Below are 16,094 nucleotides of genomic sequence, written 5' to 3'. Positions count from 1 at the left end.
GTTCATCATGCTCTTATTAACTTATCATTTAGTATTTGCCTACTTGCACATAGCTCTGTATATATATATTTATTTCTCGTTTACTGCACATAGTTCTGTTTACATCTGTTAGTCTGATCACTGTCCACTTATATCTACTCTTTTTATATTTTATATTTTAAGTTAAGTTTAAGCTTTAAGTTGTATTTAAATTGACACTTTATATTTGAGGTTTAAAATGTTTCGTTTACTTGCTCTGTTGTTAATTTACTGCTCTGTGTGACTTTGAATTGCCGCCCGGGGACAAATAAAGTTTTTTGGAATTGAATTGAATAACTGTCACACGATCTTTGACAGATGTGGGCGTCGCCGAGCTTCATTCCAAACTAAAATGTGCTCAGACTAAAAGAATCCCCACCGCTCATTTGGACCCTGGCATTGCCACAGATTAGTTTTCGCTGTCACAATAATGTGCCCACTCACATATCTAATGCGGCTGCCGTTGACCTTCAGGTTGTAGTCGGCAGTCTCACCTGCCCCTCCTGGCGAGAGGAGGACGCCACCGAGAGATGAGAGCGGGGGTAACCAAGCGTCTCTTCCATCCATCATCACATTACACACACGTTGGCCTGCTGTTAATGTGCTTTCCAGACTCGGCTGGAGACACGCTGGGCCGCACAGAAAACATGGGAAGCAGCTAATTAGTCTCTGCCAACGGCGGAGGTTCACCAGTCATTTACCACCTCAAGGGTGAAAACCCTCCACAGTGCTAATGAGGACTTTGTCCATCACAACGGTCTCATCCGTTCAGGCGCCAAAGCCATCACCGTAATGAACAACACGCTGCAGAAAGCATGCAGCCCCCTCGGCCTATCAGGAACTCTATAATGGCTGCTCTGTACATGCCAACAGGGAGACAGATGGAAGGGGCGGGACTCTTCAGTAGGAGTCTAATTCTGAACCCCGTCCACCTTCCAGGACGTTTCTCTTTGACCGCAGGGCGAACAGCTGGTGAGCGCGAGAAAGGTAACCGAGCCGAGCGGGTTGCGGTGACGCGGTGGACTCAGAGAGCGTGGGGAAATTAGCAGGAGAAAGCACGAGGGGGGGGGGGGGCAGGCTGCAGCATATGTCTGGAGGAGATCTCACAGAGGGAGAAGCTGACGGAGAGTTTCTCTGCATGCACAAAAACGCTGGAAAAGATTTTGAAAATGCATCCAGTCATAGAGTGACAAAGCAAACAGATGTTCATGGAGCAGGTGTACAAATACCTGCAGCTCAGCAGAAGCTGTTTTGCATGTTGTTCTAGCTGGAGTACTATGAGTCAGTGCATGCAGACTTTTTTAGTTCAGACTTTTTTTTAGTTCTTTGGAGTATGTTTCATGTCTAAACTTCTTGAGCTAACGATGTAAGTCACTAAACCAAACAAATTCATTAAAGAATAGAAATGCTGCTTTAAAGAAATAATCAGATCACCTGTATTTTTATCATTTATTTCAAATTAAAGGCTTTATATTTTTATTTATTGAGCTCCAGCATGAAACCAAAACAACTTGCGCTGCATTGTTGTGTTAGCATGCTAATGCTAGCGATCTTTATTATGCTCGTATCTTCACACTGCATGTAAATTTACCTGAAATGAGCGTGATCTAGAAACACAGTTAAGCAGTGAGTACAGTATGTTATTCTTCTTTTCTCTAGTCCCTCAATTAAACAACTTTTATACACGAGGGGAGGAGTCAGCCGGCCGTCCGGGCGATGTAAACAAAGTGAAGATAGGACTCTGAAAACTCTGAAAACATCACAGACAGTGGGACTCGGGTGTTACACCCATTGTAGACAGTCATGACTCACAGAGTTATTTTCAGAGGATATACTTGATTTCTACATTTAAGTGTTAAAAATCACATATTAAGACTTTAACAATCAAAAACAAATCACAGTTTAAATGTAACCAAAATATTTCAAAAATACTGCGAAAGTAATTTGAACTCTGTACATTTGTGGGAATATAAAGGAGTGTCAGGAGGTAGCAGCTCAGTCTGCAGGGACTTGGGGTTGGGAACGGGAGGGTCGCTGGTTCAAGTCCCAAGACTGGAAGACTGGTCTGTTAGCTGGAGAGGTGCCAGTTCACATCCTCAGGTGCCCTTGAGCAAGGCATTACAATCTCTCCATCAGTGCATGTCCATCGGATCCTGTTCGATTCCTTGTTGTTGCATGTGTGTGTATTTCAGCAAAAATTGAATTTCCCGTTGCAGGATTAATAAAGTAAATCTTGACGATCCCTAAAACATACAATTTAAATGTAGAATAATAACCCGTTTAATGAGCTGTTGAAATGTTGTAACAGTCTCATTTCTTTGGTTGCTGCCATCAAATATTTGTGCTCTTCATTTGAGCAAACGTAAACACTGGACTCTGATGAAACCAATTTCAGGCTGAAGCCCGACCGTCTGTCAACCTGATCGCACTGGATGCAGCGAGAGGGACGATGGAGACTGTAGAAAAATGGTTTTTAAAAAGAGGCTACAGCTGAACAAATGCACCAATCTGAAGTTTCAGAGCAGGTGCGCCTGCCAGGTGAGCCGTGCAGCTCCCGGACCAGTTTCTGCTCCCCGGGGGTGAACGCCACCCGAGCTGACAGGAGCTCTGTCAGAAAAAACACGGCCGCTAAAGCCATCAGCATTTTATCACTGTGAAAATATGGCAACAGCCACTTGTCATTTTGTATGATGGTGAGACAATCCATGTAATTTTCACCACACCGCACTGAGAGGAGGCACTAAAACCGGGAGCCTCGCCGGGGAAAATTACATATTAGGTGCATTTTCAGCCTCAGGAGATTTCCAAGTGCTTCATACCTGCACGATGCAAATAACTCAAGCTCCATTTTATTACCCCCTAAATCCCTACTTCTTCTGAAGTTCTTCCCAAAAATACAGGAATCTGGGGGGTGAGGTTTCAAAGGTTCTCAGAGGTCATACACTTTGTGTTGTTTATAATCTGTATCTGCATGCTTTTCTTTGTTTTGTTTAACACATAAATGTAGGTACAAAAAAACAGATATGACAGATGCTTCCATAACTAACTCCGCCCCTTATTGAGCTTTGAGGACAACATCCTGCTAACTGTTGTGACAGGGTTCAACAAATAAAAACACCTCTCTATCTTTTAAATGGTGTCCCTGAAAAGAGGAGTTCAGAGACGCTGTCACTTTAAGACTGGACCACGCTAAAAGATTTTAAAAATCTTAATATGTTGAAAATGTGACAGGAAGTCCAATCGCCTCTAAAGTTCAATGGAACCAGACTTTCAACAAGAGTGGAGAACAACATACTGGAGAGCAGAAAATCTAATGCAGCAGGTTCATTACATGCACAGAGATCCAACTATTCGGGTGCAGACAGTCTATGCTCCATGCAGCAGTCACAGGATATAAACGTCACTCCCCCCCTCCCATTGGCTCGAGGTGAATTCTCTGGAGAGTATCCTGCTGCGTTCTCACATCAGCTCACTCGGACTTGCTGCGGAAAAAAATACTTGGGGTGCTGTCAGGAGAAACTCCGGGTGAAGTCTGAGTGAAAGATTCAGCCGTTTGCATTCACACATGCAGATATCAAGAGTTTTTTCAGGAGTTTTCTGCAAGTGTGAAAGCTCTTATAGTGAGTGTTAAAAGAGTTTAAACGGCTACATGGCCTCTGTATTTTAAACATGATTTAAACTCTTGGTTAGCGTGTTGCAAAATGAGGCTTTCTGGCCAATTAAAGGTTTGAAGATTACATCATGTGACAAACACTGGTCGACCGTTTTCAGTCAAAACAACATGCTTTAGTGCTCCGTGTATTTACAGCCAAGTTGTTCCACCACATTCAAGAGAGAGAGGGTTAAACTAGAAGGAGACGTTTCTAGACAACATTTCATATCAGGAAACTTTTGCTCATGCTGCATATCTTGTAACAGCTGTTTTTCCTCTCCGATGTTTGCAGGAACAAAGAATGAATACAACGCTGCAGACATGGACGCCATCACACCGCTTTGTTCTGCAGTGAACACGAGTAATCACACACACACACACACACACACACACACACACACACACACACACACACACACACACACACACACACACACACACACACACACACACACACACACACACACACACACACACACACACACACACACACACACACACACACACACACACACACACACACACACACACACACACACACACACACACACACACACACACACACACACACACACACACACACACACACACACACACACACACACACACACACACACACACACACACACACACACACACACACACACACACACACACACACACACACACACACACACACACACACACACACACACACACACACACACACACACACACACACACACACACACACACACACACACACACACACACACCTTTACTAACACAACAAAGGATATTGTGTTGTAGCAACATGGCCTCATTTCTGGAAAATGGCTCCTAATAATACAAATAGGAGGGGTCACACTCTCTCCTGTGACAATTTGGAGACTGTACTCGCCGCCTCCTGAAGGGAAAATGGATCCATAGGGAGAGGTCGTTACCACTAAAGCAGAGAGAGCTAACATGCCTGCCTGGACATTCAGGATTGGTCCTCTGGTTCCTGTTCACTGCCCGCTATCTCAACCTAATTCTTCTAACAGGGAGAGAGAGGACGGTCTGAAGTGGACCGCAGTACCCTGCTAGCCTAACCAAACGTGTACATTTCTGACATTTAATCTATGTTTTTACTCTCCATAATCTGTGGTCTGCCTCTAATGCTTAGTGCTCTACAGGCCTGTGACTTACAGCTCATTTTAGAGGTTTTAAAAATGTTGGATACTTGCAAGACCACCAGGTATAAAACAATACTATCTCTGTTATTAAAATGATTGATGGTATCTGTATGGCACCATTGGAGGGGCTCATTTATTACATGCTAGTTGAGATAGGTTTGTAAGGTTCCAAACCTGAGACATAACTCGGGGTTAGACGACTTTCTGCACCCGGTGAAGATGCTAAACATGACGCAACGATGACACAACGATAACGATACAGTCTTAATCTGTTCTGAAATAATATCTGCAGGGAACGCTTCTTGGCCCGCTGACAAAGTTACATAGTGCAGTAAACGGGCAAAACCGGAGCGCTGTGTGGACATGAGAGAGACGCCGTTCACCCGGCTGAAAGTTAGATCGACTTTGAAATATTTAATAAGAAATAATTCTTATAATAATACAATAATAATAATATTTTTTTGAAATATTACAAATTTGAAGGTGGAAACAGCTTTAAACCAGCAAAATAACTGATTATTAAAACATGTGGGGATTTCTTTTTCTTTGGATCTAGTAATCTAAAAACTGTTTCAGCTCTAGTGTTGCTAATCTGACATCATCATACTGACAGATGGATGCTATCACAGGTGCTGACACAGGGACTTTTTTTACGTCATCCTTCCCTTAATTCAAGTTTTAATTTGTCCATTTGGCTTGTCATGACTTTGTTAAGTTAGACCTTCATGTTACTCTCATAAACAGAGTGAGTCTCTTTGCCCAAGCCTATACACAGGCACTGGAAGCTAATGGGATTTTCTTTTAGCATGTAAAGTCCATCAGCTTGAACATGGTACAGCATATGGACTGACAGACTTAGTGGAATATCAAATCAGCAAATCAATCTTTTCTGTTAGCATCCCCTTTGACTGAAATTCCATCGTATGAACTCGCCCTGCAGGATTGTATGAAACCCCCAAAGGGAAGACTCGGATCAATTTTCTCAGCCACTAAAAAAAGCCCTCTAAGTTGCACTCCACGCCCATTAAAGCAACCTCAGTCTTCAGATAGTAATCCAATATCAATGAAGAGATGGAACAGTGCAGCTGTGCCGACCAAAAGACTATTAAGATCCCTCTCCAGCAGAGGAATCAGAAAAGAAAAGAGAACAGACACTCCAGATCCAGATCTACAATTCACTTATCAGACTCTTTTATCCAAAGCGACGTACATCAGAGAGTAAGAACAACACAAGCAAGGATCTAGAAAAAAGTCAGTAAGAGCAAACGATCAGCTTTGAGTCTGATTGGACACACAGGTGCTGACAGGAAGTGACCAGAGGCAAAGCACAACATTGAGGGCAGTTCTTGAGAGCTCTAATCAGTATAGAAACCATCTTATAAGTCGTCCTTATCAAACAAAAACCATCGTCATTACCATCATCATCATCAATAATATGGAGCCCATCATCATTAAGTTAGTAGGTATTCATGAAAGAGCTGGGTCTTTAGCTTTTTCTTAAAGGTGCAGAGGGACTCTGTTCATTCCACCACCAGGGGGCGACAGAGGAGAAGAGTCTAGTCAGCGTCTTTAGGACCCTGTTTTAGCTCTGGCACTAAAATGCCATCGGTTATTGTCCATACAGGAGAAAGCCGCACACCTGTCAATCATCACACTCCATAGTGAAGAATGATATTCTTAATTAGCCTCAGACACATGAACGAGAGCTAACAGGACAACCAATTCATCATGTGTCACATCAAAGTGTTTTCTTCCCTCCATACATATCCATGTAAATGTGAGATCATAAACGGCCACTTGACGCCGCTTTGTCCATAAAGGGGTCGAATCACATCAATGAGAGTGACAGGAGTGGACAGGTTGATCAATCATTCAACCATCTTATCACCTGTCCAGCAGACCAAAGCTCCAGCCCGACAGTCGCTCCTTTATCGCACTAATCCGGATAACTTCTGCACCGAGCCCGAGAACGGCAGCGGGGATAAATTAGTTTACTCCTACACTGATTGGATTAAAAGCCAGGAGAGGGCCTCGACCCCCCCCCCCCCCCTCCCCCTCCCTGGCCTCAAACACTGCAGCCACCAACCGCTCAGCTTTAATGAACATGTCGGCTTAAAAAGGAAATAAAAAAACATTTCTTGATTTCCCTTTTTTAGCCAACATGTGGAAAAACTTCACAAAATGTGCTCAAACCATAAAAACCCTTCGATTTAAAACCTTCTCAACAAGGACTGTTTGTTCCCAGTGACTCAACTCCCATGCCACACGTCAGGACAGACGCTTTTTTTTTTTATATGACAGCTGACTCAATGGTAATCCGTCGCAGGTGAAATGTGAACCTTGGAGCCCACGGTCGGCTTTTGAGTCTTGGAGGACTTCAACCATTATGATCACACCGTTTCATAGAGGCAGCGGTTGAGGACTGTTAGTCATCTCGTTTCTTGGAATTGAGCTCCTCGCTGCTGCTTTTGTGTGTTTTTAAGAACATTTCTCCGTTCTGAACATTTTACATTCATGCTAAATGGCAACCCAGCTCCGAAGACGATGGTCTATACCGCCTGACGACAATATGGCCTCTTGGAACAACGTCCATTTCTAACAGTGTAGCCGCCGCCAGGTGAGATAAGAAGGGATGTTTAAGCCAAGACTTCCTTATCGTGCTTTCATCCTTGTTTACAGTCCAAATAGCAACTTGAGAGGAGGAAATCTAATTTAAGTAAAGAGACGTCGACAGCCGTGTAGTTGGCTGCACTTGAATTCAGATTCCTGTTTTTACAGACGAATAAAAACCCTAGATTCACTCTTTGTCAGGTGATAGTGGATGGTTTCAGAGGTTGCATTTCAGACGTTTTTATTTCACCAATTTCCCCTTCAAACATGATCTGTTATCTTGTATACAGCCAATGAAACAACTCAAGGGAATAACTGCTCCAACTACAGACAGAAATCAAAACACTTGCAACACCAAAACTCATAAACCTTCCCTCCAGATCAGAATCAGAATTTATTGCCAAGCACAGATACACATACAAGGAATTTGACTTGGTGTATTGGTGCTAAACAATTAACAAGGAAATAAAGCAGAACTAGCAACCAGAAGAGATCGTATTCATGAGCAGAATCTCTTCATAAAAGATAAATGGCAACTGAAGTTGTTCTCATACCAGCATCGGTATCGGCCTCCTGTACGGTCTACATGTGAGTCAGTGCATTGATTGGATGACATAAAGCATCAGTCCATCTTCAAAATCAACTGGGTGAAGGTACATTTTCATGTGATGTTATGAAACAGGAACAGTGCATCACTAGTGGATAATGCAATGTCAGTCTAACCTACCAAACCCCCCCCCCCCTAAAGAATATGCATACATGGACAAACACATGTTCTTCACTGAGCCTGAAGCTGCATGATTAATGATTCTGAAATATAATTGTTATGATTATTTTTTAGGGACGCACCGATGCATCGGTTGAACGTCGTCAGACATCGGCCCGTTTGCAAATAATGGAGCATTCAACGATGTCAGTGTCCGATGTTTATGTGTAAGGTTGAATCAATTGAAAACTGATAAGCTAGTTTAGCTAACCGTTGAAGCGAGCGAGTGCCTTAAGCACGGTATGAGACAACTTAGCTAGTGAGAGTGCGCCCTTACACCGTCTGTGGGAAAGATCAGCAACATGCAGCTTCATGTTCCAGTGACAGGAGGGAGGCAGGCGACAAAGAGTTAAAAAGAGTAACAAAGAATTGAAATCAGCAGTCATTCACATATTTGATTTGAACATCGTATCAGTATCGGCCCTGATTTTCACAATCGGTGCATCTTACACATTTTTCTAGTCATTCGATTATTGGATGAGCACACTAGAGCAAAAATCTAATCTCGGATGACAATCTGAAAGTGAAACTGTTATCTAAAAATCTTCTGTTCACGTGTCCCACTGCAGCTGTACAGACACAAGTGTAGAAACAGAGACTTCCCACACTGCAGTGAAGGACTCACAAATGAAATCAGTGAGCGCGGCTGTCAAACGGTGACAGGCCCGCCGCGTCGGGAGCTGCAGCAGCAGCGGCGACGCTTCGATGGACGAAGACACACTATGACAGGCCAAAAAAAAAAAAAAACTACGACCTGAGCAGACGGAAATAAAATGAGAACTTATTAAGGCAGACTCTGCCGAGATAAGAGAGAGCCCAGCTCGCTGTGTACAATCACTTCAGGTTTAAATAGGAAGAGAAGTGGAGAACATCACCTCTCCACAGGGGGGTGAATGTGTTCTTATTGTAATAGTTCACAGCAGGCGACAGCACCAGGGGCCGGTGAGGACCGAGCAAGTCAATTCTGACAGCTACTTAACCTCCAGGCCCGGTTCTGCTTCACAGGAAAGAAAGGCCTCATTTCATTCCACTAGGCGTGTGGCAGAGTTTGTTTGTAGGCGAGGAACAGAAGGCAACTAGAAAAAGACAGGAAAGGGGAGCGGGGAGTCGTGTGGCAGAGAAAATATCACAGCAGTATTTCTTGCTTCACTGAAAGGGGGCTGTTCTCTTCTAGGCTGCAACGACTTCCTCATTCCTTTTCGTATGCGAGTCCGCATCCTGTGCCTCACCTCCCTCCCTCCTCTGGCAGCAGTCGCCCGCTGTAAAGCCTCATTTTCAGCATTCAAGCAAGAAACAGGACGAGTAACTATTGCAATGTAGTGACCGTTTTGTAAACATGTTGACCTTCCTGTTTTGGGGGTTTTTTTAGGTTTCATTTAAAGTTACAAAAAACCTGCATCAACTTGCAGGAAAAAGCTTGAGGATCTCCCGGCTGAATGGGGAAACACCCGCAAGGGAGGGGAGGAAAAAAAAGGCAGGCTGGAGAGTCTGACATCATCCAAGTATATGGGCTTCCATGTTTCTGTGAAGTCTCATATGTGTGTGTGTGTGTGTGTGTGTGTGTGTGCATGAATAAGCGGTGAGTGTATCTCTCACACAAGCACAACTGTAGTTCTCCTTTTCCATCTCTAGCTCAGGCATTCATTATTCTGAGTTTCTGTTGCTGCAGCACACATCTGCTGCTGCTGCTGCTGCTGCACAAAGCGTGTAAGAACAGAGAGAGACGAGAGGAACCATAAGTCATGTACTGACAGCCAGACCCTTCCTGAAGCTGCAGTCTTAACAGCTTTCATACCAAACAGCCTCATTGCAACAGAGCAAAAAAAATAAATAAAGACAACCGATCCCCTGCCGTCGGCACAAGCACACCAACCAAAAATGCCTGTAAACTGCAGGAATTAGCCTACACCTTCTGTGCGTGCAAAGTTGAAGGGCACAGGATAAAATGTGAGATATGGGGGGTAGTAGAGATTCTGTGTCTGAAGGGCTGGTTACAGTAAACGGCGGGGCAGCAGTGGGGTGTTGATGATGAGGCTTCAGCATGAGCTCCAAAAAAAAAAAAAAAAAAAAAAAAAAAAAAAACCTGCATTGCCTGTGTCAAAGCTCTCCGTCCCAACCGTGGATTAAAAATAACCCCCACATGAGCTACACGGGATGGGGTGTCACAAAACATATCATGACACACACCTCGGCTCTCCGTGAAGCGCAACCAGAAGAAACATGAAGGGGAAATCTTGAGGCTAGTTAGCTTTACTTCCTTAGCCAGCGCAGCCAGCCAGCAGCCACTGCCGCTTTCTCTCTCCGGTTCCAAGCCTGCCCGCCCGGTCCTACACACACACTCACACACACACACACACACACACACACTCACTCACTCACACACCTCCTGTGCGCACAGACGTCCTGGGACTTACCGGTCTTATGTGCTGGTGGTGTCGCTCTGAAGAGACAACAAGTGCGGGGAGGCTGCCGGCCACCGCTCGGCTGCTCCGGGACAACAGGAGGACTGATCTGCACACTTTCGCAGCCATCTCTGTAGTGAAAAGCTCGCCGGGGAAGGAGACTGCTGCGGGCGGACCGAGACGCACCGAAGGGAAGAGGGGAGGGAGGGTGGGCGGGTTTTTGCGGGGCTGGACTATACGGCGGCTTCAGTACACATGCCCAGTGTTGCACCAGTATGCAAAGATAAACCACTTTAGTGCTGGCTAATTTAAAAAACATGCACACAGTTTGTCGCAGCACCGATCACTCCTTTACGGTATTGAAGGTCACTAAAGATGTGATTATGGTGTCACAAATATATAACAAGTGTAGAGTACAAATAATGCTGGATCACAGGAGAGTGCTTTAATTAATGAATGAAGAGTAGTTTCACACATTTGAGTAGAAATAGATCTATATAATCTTAAATCTCAGAGAGAGAAATCAAAGAATGAAACCAGAGCTTCTTATCATCACTATCTCCATTACCACCTCTATTAATGTTATCTCAGTGGGAGTGTGTGAGCCCTACAGGTTTATGACACGAGATATAGTGACACATTAAAGGAGATTAAATGAAACCTACCTTAGGTTTGAGGTACATACAAATCCAGCAATGGAAGTACAGGATATACATTCAGTATTAAGAAACTTATTTTAGTCTGTATTCTACGGAAGCCCTAAGCAGACATACAACCATGAAGTTTTCCCTCTTCTGTTTTCCCGTAGCAACAAGATGATTCCAGTTGCTTTCTCAAAATCTCCAGGAATGAGACAAGATGCAGAGAAAACAACCAAAATGTAATCATTGTTAGAGGGAAACGGAGTGAATTAAAATGTATTAACGCATCTACAATTTCCAAAATTATTTTTTTTAAGATTTATTTTTGGGCTTTTTGTGCCTTTATTTAGAGATAGGACAGATAGAGTTGGAAATCAGAGAGAGAGAGAGAGAGAGAGGGGAATGACATGCAGGAAAGGTGTTACAGGTCGGACTTGAACCTGGGCCGCCTGCTTGGAAGACTATAGCTGCCGTACAAAGGGTTCGCGCACAATAACCACTAAGCTAGTGGTGCCCACTTTGCATATTTCTCTTAGTCTTTGGTTACCACATTTTTTTTCTGTAACAAATCATGCAGCAGAAGAATGTCCACTTTGTACGGAAGCCCAAAGTGGACATTCTTCCTTTCTTTCTTTATTTTTTTTACTTTTTTTTAAACTTATTATAACGTGTGATTTCTGTGGTTGTTTCCTCAAGAACTAAACTTATTTTTGTCTCTATATTGGGATAACCTCGCTGGTTTTCCAGAGGTAGGTTCATTTCCTCAAGATCTGAAAAAAACTGGTTATCACAGATATCCCAAAATAACAAACCTGCAAACACAGTTTTTTTTACCCAGGTTTCTCCCTGTAACTCAAGGCCATGCTCCGGCCCGCTCCTGTTTGTTATTTCTCACAGGAAACTCCTGCGATGTTGCCCTTGACAACCTCATTATCACGAACTATAAACACAGATCCTTTGTCTGAAGAAACCAATATACCCAGATTGTATATGATTTACGATACACAAACACAAAATCTAAATGAAATGTGAACCCCTCTGACCCTGTGACCCTGTGACCCTGTGACCTGGCTACCCACAAAGTGATTCAAGCGATTTGTGCATGGAAGCACTCTGCACAAGCGGAAAGGCTAAAGCTGGATGAAGGAACAAGATATCCAGAAATGTCAAGACAAGGCAGCACAAAACAAACAAATAGTGGATAGTAGGTATGCATTCTGCAAAATGTACAGGGTGGATTTTAAAAAAGAGCAACATATCAGCTCCCAACAGCACAAGCGAGGCGTCAAGGCAGAGAAGGGCACGCAAACAATATCAGCCTGAGTCACCCCCCACCTCCCACCACCTCAATGTTGGCAGGTGTATGCAAGGCGATGAGATAAATAAGTCCAGAACCCGTGGAAAACAATCAAAATGTACTCGTTATGAAATCTACGGATGCATGTCCTCTTAGGGTTTCTGTAATACCCTTGAAACTCTTTTTAATGTTTTCTTTCTTTTCTTTATTTCCTGATCAAGAAAAGCTTTCCATGCACTGTGTCCTTACTTGTCCGTCTCCTTATGTTTACCATTACAGCAAAAAGAACTTGGCACTCTCTGAGCCGACTAACACTTAAGAGATTTCCAGCCATCTTGGACGGGACGGGCTCAATATGACTCGTCTGAATGTCTCTGTAATGTGCTACATCTTGGCAGACTCGCTGTCCACCGCCATCGTTTCCTCCAGAACTTGAGTCTAATATTAGCTTGTCCTCCATTCACTCTTGCGAGGATGTCCCTACAGGATCAAGTCTAATTGAAGTGATCTTCAGTGACTTTTTAAATGGCAGAGGCTACTTCCATGATGTGCAAGCACTTTTTACACATTTCTCAGCTTCTGTCCCCAAATGGCTGAAAAACGAGGGCAAGGAGTCGAGTATGAGGCGATTTGTTTTCTCCAGGATCAGTCAACCTCTGCAAATGCCGGTAATGGGAGTGCTAATGGGTCCGTTTGGTCAATGAATGTCAAGGAGACACCCTTCAGGGGAATGCACGACGACATGTTGTTTTTAATCTTTGACCAAGCCTGTCATATAATACAGTCTTCCACACCTGTGTTGGTCGAAGTAGAAACCAACCAGATTCTGGATACTGGAGCCTTCAGTTGTTTAAGAGCAAAACTCTAACTGAAGTAGTTCATTTAATAAAATAGCTTCAGCTCAAACTTCAGAGAATGAGAAGCAGATAAATAAGAAATAAGACAAAAAGAAAAACAGAAAAACTGAAATCTGCTCCCTTTTGTTGTCGCTCGTGCTTGTCTTCTGTTTGTTTGTGAAATAGTAGTAATATGTCATCGCTTCATGATTCATCCCCCTTTCTTCTGTTCTTCTTCAGGTGCAGAGCATCAGGCGGTGTGTGTGGGCGATTGCAATTTAAATGCAAATTCTCAACCATGGACAAGAACCTGCTCAAGGCCTGCAGGCTGCATCGATTCACGAAGAGAATCTTTGTGTCGGGCCAAATACTACCAAGCCGTGTTTTTCCTTTTCTTTTTCTTTTTTACAGTGCTGCTGTGAGTGTACATTGACTGTGTGTGTTTGCACATGGTGTGTCAGCAGAGTAAACAAAAGAAGCTGCAGTGAAGTGAAAAAAAAAAAAACCTGCAGTCCACTAAGCAACATGAGATTTAGTTTGTCCTCGTGCATTGTGTTTACATTGTTAAATCAAAGTAATCAGCTCATGAAACAAACTACACAGAGTTAGCTTTAAACATCAGATAGCCTAGCACTTATAGCCTATAGGCCACAGACCATTTACAGATGGTGTCGTCCATTTTGCTGCGGCCGTGGGTTTGAATCCCACCTCGTCCCCCGCTCCCAATGTTTACTGTCTCTCTTCAGCTGTCCTCTCTGATAAGAACAAGCCCCCAACTATCCCACCCCCTCCAAAAAAACATTTATTTCACAGGACAGGTGCATATGAGAAAAATGAATCGATCAACAATTGCAGGCAAGCTCCTGCACGATGTCTACATTGTAGTAAAACTTTAAGTTGCCAATGTTATGGTGCAAATACGACAGTGTGTGGGAGTTATCCTGCAATTTTTGATGATTGAAAACAAGAAATTACCCAAAATTGGTTGCCCAAAACTTCTATTTTTGTTGCCATGCTGTTGAAACAGGTCCTCATATTGTTTGATTTTATTGGTATCATATCAGTTTTTTAAAACTCTGGTAAAACACAGAGGTTGTCACTAGCAGCAATTGTACATCATGACTCGTTGAGGTAGATTTTTGCATAAAAATTGTGCCTTGTAAATTCCCCCTTTCATAAATCGTCTGAGTTCAGGGATTCAATATGAGCGTGAAGAATTCAAACAAATCTTGATCTAAAGTTATTCAAATATAATCTCTCATGTCTAACACTAATCTTTTTTTTCACAGTCGTCCACAAACCTAAAAATAAATCCTAAAGAGAGACAGAACTGTGCTTTAAAACTGTCTGGGACCCATATCTCAAGGTCATTGATGCACACGAGAGAAAAGTACAAAAAGAGGTGTGTATGCCTTTGTGTGTGTATGTGTGTGTGCAGGTCTGTGCATGACTCAAATGTCTCCTAGCAGCATAAAGAGAGCCCCTCCCATTGCTCTGTGTAAAAGGTAATGCTCAGAGCAAGCAAGCATGGGTGTGTAGCTTCTATTTCATCACACCACCAATAATGTAAACACAGACCTAATTAGGCAGTGTATGCTGTCTTTCCTTTCTTGCTTATACTCTTGTACACATATCAGCTCAGACACCACACAGCAATATGACTAATGAAACTGGAGGCTGCTTGTGTCTGCAGGTGTTCACCTGAGCCATCGCTCAGCGTTTTACAAAGATGCAGCTTTTGGCTCAAGTTTCACTGTAGTTTTCATTCTGTAAGGCAGCTCGTCGGGGACTTGTCTCCGGTGCACAGAAAACTGCTGTAGTCCCTGTAAAGCCAGCCCTCCCTCGGGGATTTACAAGTATGTTCTTAATGTAGCACTCGAGAGTTGGACACCCCTCTTAATCTAAACACAGCTCACAGTGTTAGCAACACGGTGGTTATGTACTAAAAGCAGTAAAGCTGAGGAGGCTCTTCTGCAGGTCTGTCTTATCTGCTGCTCCACCTTTGCACTGCAGCAATAGCAGGATGGGTGTAATCTGCATGCTTAATGCTAATGTGTAGATTGTTGGTGCATCAACATGGAGGCTGCGTGGATAACAGCTGCTGCTTAACCTTCAGTCTGAATTAAGTCTGACTAACGGGAGGTGCAAAATTTAGAGGTGCAAACTTGAGTTAGAGGAAGACATGTTTTTTTCTTTTAAGGGTCACCCGACTGTTAGTTGATCCTTTTTTTTTTTTAGAATTTATATTTTATTGATTTTTATAACAACGTTATAACGGCAAACAATTATAAAAACAAACAAACAGACTAAAAGGGAACAACAAAACAGGCAGGAAACATAATCGACAATAAATGGATGACAGAAATTAGATACAACAATACAGAAAGTATCAGCAGTGAAGGAGGGCATATGACATGTGCCTGCAAACAAACAAAAGTCAATCAACACCCTGCAGTGATGTGTTTGCATTCTCCTGATATAAACAGGTAAAAATTGTCCCATTGCTCCTTAGAAATGTCATTTTTCCAGTTCAGCTTTCCAAGCATATTTTCACAAGCAGCTATTGTCATCATTTCTTCTTTCCACATTTTCAGTGTCAGAGTTCTTGGTTCAGAGAATTAGCCGAGCACATGTTGTTAAGCCAGTTGTTAATACTTAAAATGAGTATTTGCTTAAATAGGGTACTACACCTTTATCCCCCAGGAGACAAAGCTGAGG

At 43.1% G+C, this 16,094-nt stretch overlaps 1 protein-coding gene across 2 annotated transcripts in view; it reads right to left on the bottom strand.

The window, feature by feature from the left end:
* The window catches only part of mcu (mitochondrial calcium uniporter), an 84,447-nt gene extending 73,603 nt beyond the window's left edge, over window positions 1-10,844 (bottom strand). The window contains exon 1 of one of the 2 annotated variants that reach the window (XM_061039504.1): window positions 10,615-10,844. In XM_061039504.1, the coding sequence (XP_060895487.1) occupies window positions 10,615-10,731 (117 nt within the window). In that variant the 5' untranslated portion in view covers window positions 10,732-10,844. The remainder of the gene's footprint in view (window positions 1-10,614) is intronic. The other variant, XM_061039503.1, reaches the window with a different exon arrangement.
* Window positions 10,845-16,094: the final 5,250 nt, after the last annotated feature.

This window comes from Labrus mixtus, chromosome 6, assembly GCF_963584025.1.
Source record: "Labrus mixtus chromosome 6, fLabMix1.1, whole genome shotgun sequence".
Lineage (NCBI taxonomy): Eukaryota > Metazoa > Chordata > Actinopteri > Labriformes > Labridae > Labrus > Labrus mixtus.
Note: the sequence above shows the minus strand (reverse complement) of the source record. Positions and strands in the feature narration are given on the sequence as shown.